We start from the raw sequence: 18169 nt of genomic DNA, 5'->3' as shown, positions 1-18169 counted from the left end.
ACCTGACCAGATTCATCACTGTCTGCTCTCATGAGTATTTTGGCCCAGTGCACTGCTCAGCCCCTAGAAGCAGCTCAGGAAAGGTAGTTGAGAGTGGGAACAGTCTCCTTAGTAGGTTTCTCAGGCACAAGAGGCTTTCCACCCCGGAGCACACAAGACCTGCGCTTCCCTGAACCTCACAGGTGGCCGTCAGCCTTTCTGTTACTGTATGGACTGACTTCCTTTCTCACGTACTGTGTCACATGGTGATACTCTTGAGCACACAGATCCAGACAGAAGTCCCAAGAGATGGCGTCACTGTTGCTTCTCACTAAAGAATGACCCCTTCTCGGCAGGAAAGCTGTTGGTCATCTTGCAAGCCCATCATCAGTGCTGAGTGACATTCCCTGATGCTGGTTGACTGTGGCAGTGTTAGGCATCTAGAAGAAGGAAGTGTGCTTCTCTCAGGTATTAAGGCAGATGATAGGTCTGCAGGACCAAGAAGGATCTGTGTAATACTACAGATGCCTGATTAGGGGCTCTTGGGTGCAGAGATGAGACAGTCATTTGCCAGAAGTCCGTAATTACATGAGCAGAGCACCAGGCAGTCTGGCTGTCACTGTGCTTTCAAAGAAGATTTTGTGCCCTCTGTGATAGAATGAGGATTCAAAAAGCAAACAACAAAAACAGTCTGAAGTTTTGAACTGCTTCACAGATAGCTTTTGCACAGAAGATTTGCATTCCTGCTTTTATGTCCCCAGAATAACAAAACTGAACACGGTATACAGGTTAACAGAATGCTTTCTTTCTTTTGAAGCTCTCACAGGTCTGAAAGTAACTTGTAAAATGTTCAGAGAACCCTGTGGTGACTGTTTCTAGATATGCAAGTTTAAGCCAAGCAGAGAACACTGCTCTCTTTAATATTAACAAAATGTGTCACTTTTTAAAGTTAACCTTGTCTTATAGTTTGGATCAGTTTACTGATAGTCTTCCAATATATTGCCCTGCATGCTAAGCCTCAGCCCCAGCCAGCCAACAGGGCTGTCTCTAGAATCATCCCATCCCTAGAATCATCTTTCCCATAAACACAAAATAATGTATATTGATCTAACTCACCAGTGGATAACACCTTGAAAAGGAGTCTGTGTCTATCTTTTTGCTCTGTGCCAAAACCCCACTGATTTATCACTTAGTCCCCATATCTATTATGCTTAATCTACAAAATGACAAAGAGGAAAGCTTCAGCAAGCAGCTTCCTCTCTTTCTTGTTTCTTCTTGGAGACTTGACCCTGCACTCCTCCCGACTCCTGATAGGACAATTCCAGAGCTGTATTCAGCTGCAGTATTGGGTAACATGGTCTGACCTCAGGTTAATGACTATTAACAGATAGAATAACTTCCTAATCTAAAGAACTCTGAGGAAGCACTTTGGGGTTTAAACAGAGTGCTTACAGGTGATCAGGACCTGGCCTTTGACCTAAAGACTTTGTGCTGGGATCATCTAGGGCCTGACACAGACCACGGTGCAGGCAGCTAATGGAGTCTCTTCTCAGTGGGCTTCTGGGCCCTCCTGCTGTCCCTGAGAAGTGCTTTCAAGCCCACTCCCTGACAACAATCTTCCTGGGAAGACCCTTCCTCTCTGTGAAGTGAGGGCTTCTAGTATTGATTGGGAAAGGCAAGTCAAGCCAAAGCATAGAACAGCAGAGAAAGTAACTGTTCCCTGGTTGGAAAGCAGTATGTCTCTCACCTGGAGCTCACCATTTTAGCTTCATACCAAGGAGATACTTCAAAGCTCAATCTAGCGATCCTGAAGGAGTCCTGTTTGAAGTGGGTTTATTCATTAAAAGTGAGAAGGAGGAACATTAACTGGCAGAATCCTTTATTTTCTTATCTTCAAAAGAGGCTATTATAATGGTAAAGTCAATTAAACTGAAATGAAGTGTTTGAAGAAAGTTCAGGTTGAGAATCATGACATGAATTTATCTGAAAGCCAACATTCTCTGAAGCGACACACGGAAAATAATATTGTGACATCCCGTAATAAACTGACATTCTGCCAGACTGCCTCTTGTCCATCCATCACTTTCAGTTTTTTTGGTTTTGTTTTTTACTTTTGCATGGGCTATGCTATTATTTTTTTATTATTGTGACAAAGTATTTTAAGGCATTTTTTTACACCTTGTATATATATTTTGTTTGAGTCATAATTCTCAGTCTTTATATATGAAATAGTGTACTGGTCAGATGTATAAATGCCTTTGTCTGGAAGTAAGCTGGTATTGCAGCGTTCCTAGGAAAGGGGGCTGGGAGGGGGCTCTGCTCCCCAGTCGTGCTTTCTGCATATCCAGAACTTAGAAGAGGTTGATATCTTGAATTTTGTTCAGGTTCTTATTCTACCTTTTGTTAGAATATACATGGAGTTTCACTTGCAGATATGTTCAAGTTCACATTTATTCATTTGGTACCAGAGCAAGGCTTTGAGTTGGCATGTGTTTTTGTGAACTCTTCAAATATAGTCTGGGTGTGTGTTTTCTTTCATTTGTCAAGAAAGAATGATCCTGTCTGGGCCAGTTTTGCCATCTTAGGCACATAGCTTCCATTTCTGGAAGGAGTTCAGATGTTCTGCAGAAGCCAAGCCAGCCTTAGAAGACACTTGGATTGCTGCACCCTCCAGCCAGCAGAGAGCTGGCTACTCGAAGTGGTACCTCTCCACATCATCTGCCCAGACCTTCTCTTTTCTTTTCTGTTTTTAGGTAAAGGTAGGGACTTACTAAAAGTTATTGCTTTTCAATTACAAGATTGCATGGGTCGGTTGTGTTGCTCTTAGGAAGGGTTCCTAACAGTAGGTGCCTAGTTTCTTCATTGTCTCTCTCTTGAAGAGCAGAAAATTACTTTTCTTTAGTTCTTAATAATTATCCATACTTACTAACACACACCAAGGATTCTCTGAATGTCCCTAACTGTCCTCAACATAGCTAAGGACTTTCTGAAAGTTAATTTAGACTAACTCATCTCATCTTTTCTTGAATACTTTGCTGAAACAAGTGACATTTAAACTAGGTTATATTTTTTTTTTCTGACTTGTTCTCAGTTGACTGTTAAATAATGCTTGCTTTCTTTATATCAGTATATCCCGTTTTTGGTCTTTGTTATTCTCAGTAAGAGATGGCAATGAGTTTTGTTCTCAGGGTCCTCTCTGTTTCAGTGTACTTTTCTGACATCTAAGGACACTCGTTGGCAAATGGCATTACACCAAAAGACTTCACATTTTTGCTTCATGTCATGTTTTACTCAGCATCTCAAAGGACAGCAACTGACATCGATTTCCTTGAAGGACAGGTGTATCTTGCTTTTCGGAGTGTTTTTATATGTCTGTCCAGGAAGGTAGCCAATCTTTGTAAGATCCACCTTTACTATAAAACTCAGTGTAGAAGCATCTAGAGGAGTGCAGTGTTCACAGCAAGCTCCTGGATTGGACAGCTGGTAGTTAGATTCTCAGGAGCCTAGTAGGGTGGATCTGACTTTGAGCCACAGGGTAGTTTTGTTCTTGTTTTTTCATGTAGGATCTTCCTAGTTTTCGAGGTTGGTTGCTGATGGGCAAACATACCCCAGTCTTGTGAAGTCATTTGCTCTGCTCCTCTTGAAATTTGTTTGTAATAGTATTTTATTTCCAGGTGCCAGTTCTCTTAATTAAGTTTGTACATTTGAGACCAGTAACAACCAAACTAGTTTTTTCCATCTTCAAAATGAGAAAGTTGTTTTTCCACTTTCATTACCTCGTGCATTCAGTCACCAGTTGTCACTCTTTGAGTTCTTGCATTCTTGTGGTTATCGTTGTTTCCCACTGGTTCTTGAGTGCTTATGTAATGTGTGGGGGGTCAGATTTGACAAGGAAGATGTACAGTTGTCCAGTGATGGTACTCTAACCAAAGATGTCTCTTTTTCATTCCAAATCACCCAGAGAAACATGTTTATATCTTGTTCTGTAAATTACTAAGTGATTTATGCCCATATCTCAGTTTTATGCATGTGCCTCCATTTAAGAAATAAAACATTTTTGCTCTTTAGCATGCTGGACTATGACACAGAGAACCTGAACTCTGAAGAAATCTATAGTTCTCTGCGGGGAGTTACAGAAGCCATTGAAAAGTTTAGTTTCCGAAGCCAAGAAGATCTGAATGAGCCAATTAAGCGCGATGGCAAAAAGGACTGTGATATAGTAAGTATCTTCAGGCTAACAGAGAACTAAGTATTGATTACCTGACGGTTACTGAATCTTCTGAACCCGACCACCAAGGTTACAGAGCTTCATCGTTATTTTTATCCTGTACTTAGAATAAGTATTTTTAGAGGCCCAAGGCACATTTACAAAAATTCAGAAAAGTCACCGTGACTATCTTTGCAAGGAATATCAAATGTCCTTTTCTCAGTTTGCTTTTGTTTATCCCATCTTTTGTTCCTACTATGTGCATAAAATGGTGACCCTGAAACAGACACCAGCCTCCTGGGAGCTTGTGGGAGAGCCAGGCAAGCAAGCACAAGATGGTTGTGCAGTGGATGTGGTCAGGACTCACACCCACAAACCTGGTGCTAAGAAAGCTGCTGCAGAGGTGATATGGCCCTCTGGGGTGACCTGACGGTCAGGAGTCTGTCAGCAGGAGAGTCGTAGTCAGGCAGGGCCTGTGTGGAGGTCAGGAGAGGAGAGCAGCCCAGAGTTTGTTCATATTCATTATGGCTGAAGTGGAGAGTGGGTGGACCATGTTGTTGGGGAGGTTTTCAAAGAAGAGCCTCAGAGGTCAGCTCAAGAAGAGCCCACACACTAGAGGAATTTCTAGCCTGTTCCTTGACTTTGCCCTGGGGACAATGGAGAGTCTTTGAAGGATTTTTAAGCAGGGAAGTGGCATGGTCCCACTTAACATTTTAGAAAGATTGCTCTCACTAGAGGAGGATGGAGAATAATTCTGGAGGAAGTGACAGGGCAAGAACAGAAACAGAAGAGTCTGAAGTCAGAGCTGGTGCCGTTCAAGTATATGGTGACCTCTTGGAGCCATAGTAAATTCAGCTGTGGGTGTGTGAACAGTAGGACCTGTGAAAGAAGCAAGCCTCATGGTCATTAGGCCTGTAAAGATGCCAGTCAGGAGTGTCAGCCAGTGCCTGAGGGCAGAGGAGTGGCTTGATGGTAGTGAAAAGAACAGGGAGTCAAATCCCAGGTGAGGTTAAGGACAGAATCCCAAGGACAAGTGATGCCAAGAGAGTGAACCAGGGAGCCTGTGGTTATGGGAAGTGGGCAAACTGTTGAGGAAGGACTTTCTAGACAAAGAGGTAACAGGTCAGAGGTGGAATAAATTGGTGCCAATGGGTTCTTTAAAACTATTTGCATTGAATATTTAATTCTGTTTAAACCTAAATTATATGAAATATGCATTTACTTCAAAATGTTTTAATGTAAAATCAAGAGCTTTTCTTTGAGAATGAGGCCATTGTTTGGACTTCCATGTTTTTTTTATCTTAAGTAACTTTATACACATGGACTATAATTTCCAAATTCAGTTTCTTCCAAGAGTTAATTGGCTTTTGAAGGCATAGTTCAGTGCAGAGATGAGAATGGATACCAGACTACAGTGGGTTGAGGAAGCACATAGAGAAACTGGGAAGAGATGGGGTTCATTCAAGGGGCTTTTCAGGTGGGAGAGACTGACCTAAAAATCTCTGTTTATACCATGGAAGGGAGCAGATGATTCATGAACACAGAGCCTTCAGGATGTGGGGCATGAGATGTGGGCCCAGGTGGAGCAATTGGCCTTAGCCAGGAAGGAGAGAGGGTGGGCGTGTGGGGAGGACAGGGACTGTGTTCCCACTGCGGCTCCTGCTCTGAAGCCTGGGGCTTGGGGTGGGGAGGAGAATGAGAGGTATCTCCAAAAGCCCCCCTGGGAGTGAGGGGATCTGACTGAGGAAACGGAAGTCCTATCAATACAGTAGAGAGCCTAGGAAAACAGAGCTCTACCAGGGATTACTTTATCCAGTTATAACTGTAACATATGCCCAATGTATATTTAGATAATGGAAAGAAAAGAAATTGCTATCTCTAGATATAGCCACAGTTATTTTGTTCGCGCGCGTGTGTGTGTGTGTGTGTGTGTGTGTGTGTGTGTGTACACACACACACACATTTAGGGCAATATGTAATATTGTTTTTATAAAAATGCCATCAGGTTCCTTTTTGGTTCATAAGAATGATGATGAGAACAGTAGATGTGGAACAGTAGACTTGAAAGGCCTGCTATATTCCAGAGGTGGGGCTGTTCCTAAGTGAGGATGTGACTAGAAAAGGTAGAGTGAAAAGTAACAGTAGAGCCAAAAAATCACACTGTTGTGTGAGCTGTACAGATGTGCCTTCCTCCAAACCTAGTTATGATATCAACACATGACCTATCTGACGTGGGGGACTGGGGTGATATCATATTGTGTGTCCTGCTTGGCACAGGACATGCGTGCTTTCCCCATTGGTATTCCTCGGTGTGAACTTTTATGGTTGCGTGATAATTCAGCATGTGTATGGGACGTGTACCCAGTGGCCTGTTTTGGAACATTTAGGTGATGTATAATTTTTCACCAAAGAAACCGCAGTGAACATGGAAAGAAGTGAAGCTTGATGGGAAGAAGTAAAGAGGGCAAAGCTTGAGAAGCCTCGCATTATTTGGAGGCAGGGTCTTACTAAGTTATGTAGGGCCTTGCTAGATTGTGAGTCTGGCTTTGAACCTGCAGTCCTCCGGCAGGTGTGCACCACTGCTACAGCTCTTCCATACCCTTTAATTCATCCTTAGGTTGCTTACAATACCTAATACAATGTGACTGCTGTGTAAACAGTTGTTATACTATATTGTCTAGAGAATAGAGACAAGAAAATGAAGTCTGTATGTGTGCATTACAGATGCATGGTTTTTATCTGAATAGCTTTGACCTATAGCTGGTTGAGTCCACAGATGTGGAACAGTAGACTTAAAGGGCCTGCTGTTTTCCAGAGGTGGGGCTGTTCCTGAGTGAGGATGTGACTAGAAAAGATAGAGTGAAAAGTAACAGTAGAGCCAAAAAATCAAAGTGTAGGGCTGGTGTTTGGTTCAGGGGGAGAGCACTTGTCTGGCTTGCTCAAGACCCTGGCTTCTGTCCCCAGCACTGCAAAGAATTGAGGAAGTTTGCAATCCAGCATCTTCATCATAATTACTAACTGGTTAGCTGAGAAGCTGAGGTAGGGCAAAACTGCATTGAGTGTAGAAGTCAGGAGTATGTCTCCCAGAGCCAGATGAGCAGACCCAGCCTGGATGGGGGAGGACCACAAAACGAATGTCCCATCCAGTGGGAGCACAGCTCACATGAGGAGAAACAAAAGTGTCACACATGGGGGAAAGTCCCCCCTAATGAGTAATCACAGAGTACAAGGCATGGAAATTGAAGTCCTATTCTGCTTTTAAGTAGACATCATTTAATGGTAGAAAGGTTATAAGAAACTAGGGCAATATTAGTGGCTTGGAAAAGTGATATAGTTGTTTTAGAATATATATACAAATGTGATTTTCATATCCTTTACCCAATAATCTGTGTTAAATAAGGAACTCGGCAAAAGAAAAGAACAATTTATTTATTTATCTAAATAAATAAATAAATTATTTCCACAAAGTTGTGTATTTAACATTATTTACGTAGCAAAAAGCAAACCTTTTTTTTTAATATAGAAGGGGAATAGTTGTGTTAATCTTATTTAAAAAACAAATAAAAATTAGTGATATGATTAAACATGATGGCTACAAAACTTTATTCACACATGAAATGCTTATGGAGTAAGGAAAGCAAGATATAAACTGCTACATACCCTGGGGTTCCTCCACCCTGCATAAAGTCCACATATAGACCAAGAGTGGGATGATAAATATGAAACAAAAGTAAGATTTTATTATTGTTAAAGGTGATTAGAACTAGGGTTGTGTAGCATTATTTTTTAAATGTCTGAAGTTATTTAAATCTCTTTCCTTTAATAAAAGGTGTTTTCATTATAGTAGCAATCTATTTTTTAGAAGAATTTGCAAAGAAAAAATTAAAATCATCTCTGAATTGTCTTTTACTCAGAGTAACTGCTATTGAGATATGATTATATCTTTTTAGTCTTAATTTGTTCAGGCCTATGCATGTATTATATCCTTTATCTTAATTAAATTGGTATAAAATTATTTGTGGATGTTAAAAGCCAAATGCTTATCAGCTTTTTCACTAGGTATAGATCCAAAAGAATTGAAAGCAAGGTTTTAAACACGTATTTGTATACCAGTGTTCATAGCAGAATTATCCACAGTAGACAAAAAGTAGAAACAACCCATATGTCCATCAACAGATGCATGAATAAAGAAAACATGATATGTAGAGACAATGGAATATTATTCAGCCTTAAAAAGGAATGGAACCTGATATGTGCTATACCTGGTTGAATCTTGAAAAACATGCTGAGTGAAACAGTCATAAAAAGGCAAATATTTTATAATTCCCTTTATTTGCAGAAAAATTCATAGAGACAAAAATAGAATAGAGGTTATGGAGTGGGGAAAGAAGGGAAAGGAAGTTATTTTTTAGTGGGTGTAGAGTTTTTATTGGGAATGATGCAAAGGTTTTGGGTGTACATAGTGATGATGTTTACACAACATCACCAGTGTATTTAATGTCACCAAATCGTACATTCACAAGTGATTAAAATGACATGTTATAAGTGTTTAACTATGAGAAAAACAAGCAGCAGCCCAAGGAAAATGTTGCCTTGCAGTCCCCAGGGTGGTCCGGCTGCCTGGGAGCATGTCCCCCGTACTTTGGCAGTCAGTGTCTGGGTGAGAGAGCCTGTCCCATTGCCGTTGGTCAGCCCATACTGGCTCGGTTACAGTGCCATCCTGCAGAGGGGGCTAGCCAGGCCAGTGTGCCTCAGGAGAGGCCCCTAGGGATAGAGGGGCCAAGACATGGTGTGGGGCCATCAGAAGACTGGGGCTTTGGTTTTTCAAAGACAGTTCTTACAGTATTCTTAGGGAAAAAAAAAAAAAAACAGAACTCAGAAAATAACGAAGATTAATTCTTTGACCCTGAGTCAGAACTATCCAGAGGAGAAGTGCCTCTGCCCAGGAGGTGCTGAGGTCCCCCTCGGTGGAGATGACCGCTATTGTCTGGCCCAGCCTCATGAATACATACCGGAACTGACCAGGGGGCTGGAGAGCCTTAGGTTTAGTGATCGCAGCTAGGAGTGTCTCTTGGGGGACTTTGGCAGGGCATCTGTGAGAGGCCTCACCCTGGTCTGGGACACACAGACCTCACTGTCACACATGAGGGTCCTCGAGTACTGGTCACAGAGGGCCCGGCTTTCCCTTCCCAAGATTCTTCAGAATGTCATGGAATCAATCCCTTGGAAATGCTCAAGTACAACCAATCCCCAAATAACAGAGTAAAGTAGATGTAAGTGTAAGTGGATGACTGGGTGGACACAACAATCCCGAAGGTGTATTCCCCTTTACGGTAGCTTATGAGATGCTCCTAGCTGTTCTTTTGTCAGTGGCCAGGTTTCCAATGAAAATCTCTGGCCATAGTAGTATTTCTGGGCATTCAAAGAAAACCTGTGTTGACAGTCCCAGAAGGGAACTGACTGTGTGCTGTGTTCCAGGTGTCCCGTGACGGAGGAGCTGCCTCGCCAGCCACCGAGGGCCGGGGAGGCAGTGAAGGGGAGGGAGGCAGGACAGCTCTGGACAACAAGACCTCCCTCCTCAACACCCAGCCTCCGCGTGCCTTCCCAGGACCGCGTGCACGGGAGTACAACCCGTATCCCTACTCGGACACCATCAACGCCTACGACAAGACCGCCCTGAAGGAGGCCGTGTTTGACGATGACATGGAGCAGCTCAGAGATGGTTTGTCTCTTTGCTTGGGTTGTCCTTCATCCAGAAATGCCTTCCCTCTTGTCAGACCATCCCTGAGCGTACTGATCAATTATAAATGGAAATACTGGGTCTGTGCTGTTCAGTTGTTGGCTCAGACTCCACTTACTGAATCCTGACCTGTGCTTAGGCATGCGAGCACTCAGTGGACAAAGCCTCAGCAGTCCCGGCCCTCTGCACACTTGCAGTCTGGTCATGGAGACACCAGGAATAAATAATCATACCAACTGTGTAAAATCGCAGCCGGGACAGCTATGCAGAGAAGGCCAGCTAGCTCCTCCACTGGGGAGACATCATGAGGAAGCCAGGCCTGAGTGGGCAGGAGCTGATGGGGAGGACATCCTAGCACAGAGCTCAGTGCACAGTGTCTGGGAAGGCCTTGACCTCTGCCCTCCCAGCTCCCTCAGCCATGGAAGTGAGATCAGAAGTACCCCCAGAGGCTCCCCTCTTCTCTCCCAGTAGCCCTTAGGCAGCCCTCCCTGAGCTGTGCCATGGTGAGAGGGAGACCAGGTAGCATCACGGAGCGCTTGCCTTACCACGCGTGTGCGTGGTGCTGAGCAGAGTACTCATCTCACTGAAATAGAGGCCTTCTTTCCCAGTTCACATATTAAGAAACTGAGGCTCAGAAAGGTTATGTTTCTTGCATAAAATATAACATAGGTAGTCCGCAGTAGAACTAGCCTGGGTTTTTCCTTACTCCCATATTAAGACCAGTGTCCAAGGACTAGTGATAGAGGGCCCTGGATTCAACCCCAGCACCAGAAAAATAAAAGAAAAAAGATCAGTGTTTATTATTAAGTAACAAGTAAGAATGTATAGTTTTGAGGGTATATATTTAATCTAGAGCTTACTTTTATCATTTTTTACCTCACTTGTCATGTTCACTTGCTTTATTTCCACTTTATAGTGACTTTTAAAATTTCACATATATCTGAGCCAGGTTAGGTGGTGCATGCCTATAAACCCAGTGACTTGGGAGATCGAGGCAGGAGGATTGAAAGTTCAAGGCCAGCCTGGGCAACTTAGTAAGACCCTGTCTCAAAATTAAATATAACAAGGGCTGAGGATGTATTAACATCCCGTCCCCCCCACCAAAAAAAGAACAAAAGAATTTATGTGTATATGTCTTATGTCAAAGCCTACTGTTTTATTTTTGAGTGAATAATTAACTGAGAACCCTAAATTAGAACGCTAAGCAATGAACATCCACTCACCTGCCTTCTGTACGTTGTGAAGTGTGAGGGCCTGGGTGGCCCAAGCCTGTTGGGTAGCAGGCTCACAGTGATCACACGAGTATGAGAGGAGGGCTACGGGAAGGGCATATGCCAGATGCAGAGACACAAGGAGAGAGAGGGATCAACAGTGACAGATGTTGGGTTTGAAAAGAAGCCCTTCAGTGGTCCAGGAGCTGGAGAACAGACCCTGCTGGCTGTCCACTGCCACTGCGGTGTGTAGGCACTTGGCATCTGTCCCAGCACTGTTCCCTGGGCAGTGGGCTCAGGGTGTGTGCTCTGGGTGACTGTGTTTTCTGGGAGAAGTGGCCTGTTTTCTTCATTGCTTGTAGAATTGGAACATCATTTACCTTATCCATTATTGATTTTGATTAAGGTCGAATCGAGATTAGAATATCAGTTATTATTTATCTACCAACTGTGTACTAAAAGGCTTAAAGAAAAAGGTGGGATGGCAAGGGGGAAGTGACAAGCTTCTTTGAACAATTTAAACTTCCTTGTGTGCTTTTCTTCCTAATGTCAGAAGCTAAAGAAATATGCAAATATACATTTCAGTAGTTCTTCATATTTGCTTGATTTGTCTGTTTTCCTCTCTCTTTAAAGTTGCATATTCAGAATTGAGTCTCTTAAACAAACGTGGAAAGAGACAGGATAGGTCTTTCTACCGGTAATATGATTCAGGGCCTTGCAAGTAACTGTTCTAAGTGATCTTGTGCAGGCTGTCCCGTCTGAACAGACAGTCTCTAAATAGTGCAGACACCTTTTTTGATATTTGTTCACTATGCTGGTTCCCAAGCTGTGGACATTCAAAGGGAACACATTAGAGATCATGGTGACCTAGAATACAGGTGTACTGGAGTGGGTCTGTCCTGCAGTGGAACAGAGTTTTGGAAAAGAATACAGTCAAGAAGAGGCTTTTGGCTGGGTGTGGACTTTCGGAGGGATCTAGTATTTTCTCTGTCTAAAATTAAAGGGAAAAGATGGCAAGGAAAGGCAGAGCCAGCAAGAACTGCACTGGACAGCTGTCATGGCCTGGGAAGGTTTGCAGGGCTGGGGGAGAGCACAAAGGGAAAGGCACAGGATATGGGGAGAAGGAGAGGATTGCAGGAGCCCTGTGGCCAGCATTTCCTCCTGAGGTGACATCTGTCATGTGTTTCTCCCCAGTGCCCATTGACCATTCTGACCTGGTGGCTGACCTGCTGAAAGAACTGTCCAACCACAACGAGCGGGTGGAGGAGCGGAAAGGTGCCCTGCTAGAGCTGCTCAAGATCACCAGGGAAGACAGCCTGGGCGTCTGGGAGGAGCACTTCAAGACCATCTTGCTGCTGCTGCTGGAGACCCTTGGAGACAAAGATGTGAGGCACTGACTTGTCCCCACACAGCCCCTTTCCATGTGGCAGGTTTTGATGTCCTTTGCCGAGGAGGTGTTAGCTTCTGCTTTCATTTCTGGATTGCACTCATAGTTGACCTCAAAACATTTATTCAGTTTTCACATAGTTTAAGGTAACATGTTTATTAGTGATAGGCCTCTACTTTTCTAACTGGGTTTACAGTAGTTGAGGGAAACTCATTCTTGCATCTAGTTACTTTGACACAGAATTGCTTAAAACTTCATTAGAATAGAATGTGTCTCTTAGGATGCATCTTCTTCCTTGTGAATTCATTTCTGTTTTACATGTAATGGAGAAGTAGAAGGGTTTATTTTTTTAAAGACTCTTTTAAATATTGCATACCCTGAAACTCCATCTTGGTTCACCCTACTTGTGTTCACAGTTCCTCTCAGTAATCTGGGTCAGTCAGTCAAGTGACAGTTGCATCACTGTGACTCCTATAGTATTTGTTTTAGAATTAAAGACCCTCTTCATGCTAGGACACTTGAAGGTGACATACTAGGTATTTGTGACATGAATAGATGTTGGGAATTGCCAGAATTAAACTTTTTAGAAGTAAAAATCCATCCCTCCACATTGGCCTTGTGTAGGTTAGCAAAAACAGCTACAGTGTGTGTGTGGTGAGGAGCTAGTTGGGCAGGACTGGGAGACGCTAACCAGGCCTGCGCAGGGTCATCGTGATGGTGACTCGCGTGACAGAGGAGGAAAAGAGGGTGGCTTACTCAGTGCTTGGGGGTAGGGATAGTAAGACAGAAGAAGGGTAGCGAGAGGTCTGCACTAACTTCTTTACATCCAGTACTGGCTGGGGAAGCAGTCGCGCTTAGCTGGGCTCCATCAGGAGGTGAAATGATGGCCCGTGGAAAGCAGGTGGTCGTGTGTTCGTGTGCAAATTGTACAGCTGAGTGACAAGGAATCAGGATGTACTTCTTGGCTGTGTTTGGTATAAACTCCATTCTCTTTTCTTGAGATTAGCCGTCTGTTTGGGATGGCTTTCCTCCAGACACATGTCTCGGGCCTTAAACAACTCCGGGCCTGTACCCATCATGATCTCATCACATAGAAGGTCAGGCGTACCAGCAGGTCTGCAGCTGTCTCTCAAGAGTTCACAGGCCATGCCCAGGAATGAGCTAGATGCTTTGTGTTTGTCCTTTGGTATACTTTACAGAAGCGTAATTTCTATCCTGAAGTCTCAGGCGATCCGGCAATCCCCAGGAAACTGATAATGAACTTGGAGGTGTCATCCTCATTTGGTCTGCAGTTCAAAGCTCATTCAAGAAGCCTCTGTGGTTCCTCCTAGGGCTGGGTCTGGGATGCACCATGCCACACAGTGCCTGCCCGCCTAGAGCTAACTGTCTAGAGAGTCCCTGTCAAGTAAACCATGCAGTCTGGGTAGAGGGGTTTTTGAGATGCCGGGGAACCCAGAACTAGGCGCTGGGCCTTGCGGACCCTGGAGCTGGTATGGCTCCTCAAGGGTGTGTATTGTTACTGAGGGTTGCGTTTCCTCTCGTACCCAGCATTCAATTCGAGCACTGGCATTGCGAGTTTTACGGGAAATTCTGAGAAACCAGCCTGCAAGATTCAAAAACTACGCTGAGCTGACGATCATGAAGACTCTGGAAGCCCACAAAGACTCTCACAAGGAGGTGAGCCAGGGCTGCTGAACAGATGGGGCTGGGGGAATAGGTGGGTGGGGAGAGAGGACAGGGAAAGAGAGTCTCTCCCTCTAACTCAGCCCATCGTACAGTGTGAAGTTTCCATCGCCATCATTATGGCTGAGCAGTGGGCACATTTAAAATGCCAGCTAAGCATCCCTCTGGTTCTCCGGCCCCAGGACTCCAACTGCTTGTTGGAGAGCAGGCAGGATGTGTGTCCACCCTGCACATGTGTCACAGACAGTGGCTTCTTGGCGGACACCTGGCTGATGCTCGTCGACTTGTTCAGTACCTGTGGCTCGATAGTCCCGTGAGTGGCTGGAGGCCCACAGAAAGTGGGCATCCATCCTAAACAAAGGAGTTTAGCAGCACCCTTCAATAACAGGACTGTGGGAAACAAACTTTGTAAATTTAGAACGTTAGAAAATTTAAAATGACTTTGACCCCAGTGAGACGTAATTCCTTCCTCGGATTACTCTCTTGGCTCTTACTTGATCCTTTTCTAAGCAGGTTTGTGGATTAAGAGACTTGGGATTAGAACAGGTCTATGGAAAGAAGGAAACCCTAGGATTGAGGATGTAACCCAGTGGCAGAACACTAGGTTTGGACCCCAGCACCACAAAAGAACAAAATCCAAAGAATGAGACTCTAAATGGAGTGTTTCTCTTTGACAGTGGCTACTTGAACAGTGGTGGTTTTGACCTCTCTAGTCACTAATTTGTGGCTCAGCAAGGGCAGCATCCCCTGCTCTGGCTTGGCATGCCTCCACCTGCTAGTCCTAGCACAACTCCGAATCCATAGGCAGTAGCTGTATTTTCCAGCTAATAACTTGTGTTCCAAAACCTGACCTGGTTGTGTGATGGCGAGAATCAATAACGTGTGAACAAAACACTTCCATTTACAATAGTGCACTTAAAAATGAGGATTGGATATGCTAATATAATCAACCAAAGTTCTCCCTGATGAGAAAGGAGGATCCCAGAGAAGCCTGCCCAGCAGTGAACCAGGTCTTGGTCTCTTGTAAGGGACAGATGGCCTGTGCTGACTTGATTTCTTTTTTAAAATCATAATAGCTTGTCCTTCAAAAAATGAAGTGAAATTGATTTTCTTTTTTACCTGGATGATGATGGTTGCTTTCACAGTAAAGGACATGTTTGAATGGAAGATTAAAGTGAAATCATAAGCTCGCGACAGTATATTGGCACGTACTGACTGTTCCATTGCAGGGTGTCTGTCTTTAAACAAGATCTTGACAATAAGAAGTGTTAGGTAATAGAATTAAGTCATCTGTCTGCTATTTACTGTTTTCTTGGGATATTTTGTTTTTTCCCTGCAAAATGAGTGATCTAGAAGAGAAAGCTCTTCTGGATGTGATGCCCTTACATTGACCAAGGAAAAAGCAGGAAATCTCCTGCCTCAAATAAATGCAGCAACTCTGTGTGAAGGTGGAATTCTTGTAACCCGAGCCCCCCCCACCCCACCCCCACACACACTGCTGTCATCGTTGACCTGACTCAGCCCAAGGAGGAGACTGTTCTGAGTGGAGCGCACATGTTGGCAGACTCCCCTGCTTTGCATACTTTCAAACTCACCTTGACTCTGTGCCCTTGCCATTCCCTCTTGAAGCTGCAATCTGTCACACTGCCAGAAGCTACTTGGGCACCTGTGTATTTAGGTTTTAGGTCTTTTTCTTGTTTTATATTTTCAGATGAAACCCAGACTTCAGCAGGGAATAAGAACATGAGGGCTAGGGAGGTGGCCTACTAGTAGTAGAGCACTTCCTCAAATGTGTGAGGCCCTGTATCACACACACCAAAATAGAAACAAAACAACCCTGAGACGTGACGCACACCTGTAATCCCAGCGGCTCAGGAGGCTGAGGCAGGAGGATCACGAGTTCAAAGCCAATCTCAACAACAGTGAGACACTAAGCAACTCAGTGAGACCCTGTCTCTAAATAAAATACCAAACAGGGCTGGGGATGTGGCTCAGTGGTTGAGTGCCCCTGAGTTCAATCTCCAGCACCCAAAAAAAAAAAAAACCCTGAGTGGCTGGTTCGCAGAGGACTGCTCTGAGAGACACTGGTACTGGTGTCCTCTCTTGCAGGCTGTGCTAGTCACCATGCCGCTGTATGTTAGCTCTGGCTGTGGAACCGCAGTAGTGCAGGGCAACTTCTAGAAACACCTTTTCTAGAATCTGAAACCTGTCATAAAAGCTGTTGCACAGGATGGATAAGGTGAGGCTAATGACAAGGTGGCTTGTTTTTTCATCCTGTAAATAAGAGTCAGTTTTCTGAGGTTCTTTTAAAAGGAACTGTGTTCCAGGAGAGGTGGCACATGCCCCTATTTCCGGCTAATTCTAGCTCCTCAGGAGGTTGAGGCAGAAGGATCTGAAGTTGGAGACCAGCATGGGCAATTTAGCAAGATCCTGTCTTAAAGAGGGCTCGGGGCAGCTCCATAGTAAAGCAGTAGCTTGGCATGTGTGAGGCCCTGGGTTCAATCCCCAGCACCACGAAATAAGTAAATAAAAATCAAAGTAATTGTGGGGGAAAACATTTCTCTAACACACTGAAAATGTATGAGGCACTAAATCTCCCTTAGAGCTGCCCATCTGAAGCTAATGTGGATCTCCTGTCCTGAGCCTGAGGGTTGGAGAATTTGGATAGAAATTTAGACATTTTATTTTAAAAGGAGTTGTTTGTCAGCTTTGACATGATCTTTTTTTAATATTTATTTTTTAGTTATAGTTGGACACAATACCTTTATTTCACTTATTTATTTTTATGTGGTGCTGAGGATCGAACCCAGGTTCCGCACGTGCAAGGCGAGTGCTCTACCGCTAAGCCATAACCCCAGCCCAGACATAATCTTTTCATAGTCCCTATTTAATAAGTAAATCTCTTCCATTATCTAACTTTTTTTTTTTAATTTTTAGTAAATGATGTTGCTGTTGAGTTCTGGTGTGCCAGTAATGAAGAATCTGCAGTTTACAGTGGCGTTGGCATTCAGTTAACACCTTAAAGGGCTGAGGCTTGGTAGTAACCTTTTAAAACCTGGAGCCCATTTTCTGCTTTCCATGATAACTCCATTAACTTAAACTCTTGTCCTTTTAGAATTTGTAGTCTGTTTTGGGGTCAGGTACAGAATCTCTCTTTGGGTGAGGAAGAAGAGATGTTATGAGGAAGAGATGGCTGGGACATTGTGAGATGTGAATCCAGTCCAGCACCTGCTGCTGGCCACCTTGTTTATGACCCTGTATGAGCAGGACTGTTGAGAGAAAAAAGATATAAAGGGAAATACACTTTTTTCTTTTTTCTGGCAGTTCTGGGGTTAGAACCAGGACTTCTCCATGCCAGGCGGGCACTCTACCACTGAGCTATACTCTCAGCATGAAATAAGCTTTTAAAGCTATCATCTGCTTCACAGATTTTTTTTTTTTTAAACCCAGAGGCACTTTACACTGAGCTACATTCCAGCCCTGTCTATCTATTTATTTATTTAAAGACAGGGTCTCACTGAGTTGCTTAGCATCTCGCTTTTGCTGAGGCTGGCTTTGAACTCATGATCCTCCTGTCTCAGCCTCCCAAGCTGTTGAGATTACAGGCATGCACCACCGCTCCCAACTTATTTATTTTTGAGGCAGGGTCTCACCAAGTACTTAAGTTTCACTGAGTTACTGAGGCTGATCTTGACTTGTGATCCTCCTGCCTCAGCCTCCCAGTCACTGGGATTATGCTGCATAACTATTGCTACATAAAACTGTTCACAGACCTTGCTATCCATTTGCAAAGCACCTATCTCTTGGGAACACATGGATGTGTCAATTATAAATTATAAATCATTTCAAAATGCAAAGATGATCATTGCTCCCAGACATGTGTCTTTATAGAACCCACAGGGTTTTAAAAGTTGTCAGTAAATGTTCTATTTGAACTAGAAAGAAGTGCCAACTGTACTTCT

General features: G+C 43.8%; 1 protein-coding gene across 5 annotated transcripts in view; it reads left to right on the top strand.

Moving 5' to 3' along the window:
• Clasp1 (cytoplasmic linker associated protein 1) overlaps window positions 1-18169 on the top strand; it is a 269273-nt gene that overhangs the window by 229411 nt on the left and 21693 nt on the right. For all 5 annotated transcript variants that reach the window (XM_077802326.1, XM_077802325.1, XM_077802322.1 and 2 more), the window contains 4 exons: window positions 4048-4198; window positions 9665-9908; window positions 12332-12522; window positions 14073-14201. In XM_077802326.1, coding sequence (XP_077658452.1) covers window positions 4048-4198; window positions 9665-9908; window positions 12332-12522; window positions 14073-14201 — 715 coding nt within the window. The remainder of the gene's footprint in view (window positions 1-4047; window positions 4199-9664; window positions 9909-12331; window positions 12523-14072; window positions 14202-18169) is intronic.

Source organism: Urocitellus parryii, chromosome 1 (genome assembly GCF_045843805.1).
Source record: "Urocitellus parryii isolate mUroPar1 chromosome 1, mUroPar1.hap1, whole genome shotgun sequence".
Lineage (NCBI taxonomy): Eukaryota > Metazoa > Chordata > Mammalia > Rodentia > Sciuridae > Urocitellus > Urocitellus parryii.
Note: the sequence above shows the minus strand (reverse complement) of the source record. Positions and strands in the feature narration are given on the sequence as shown.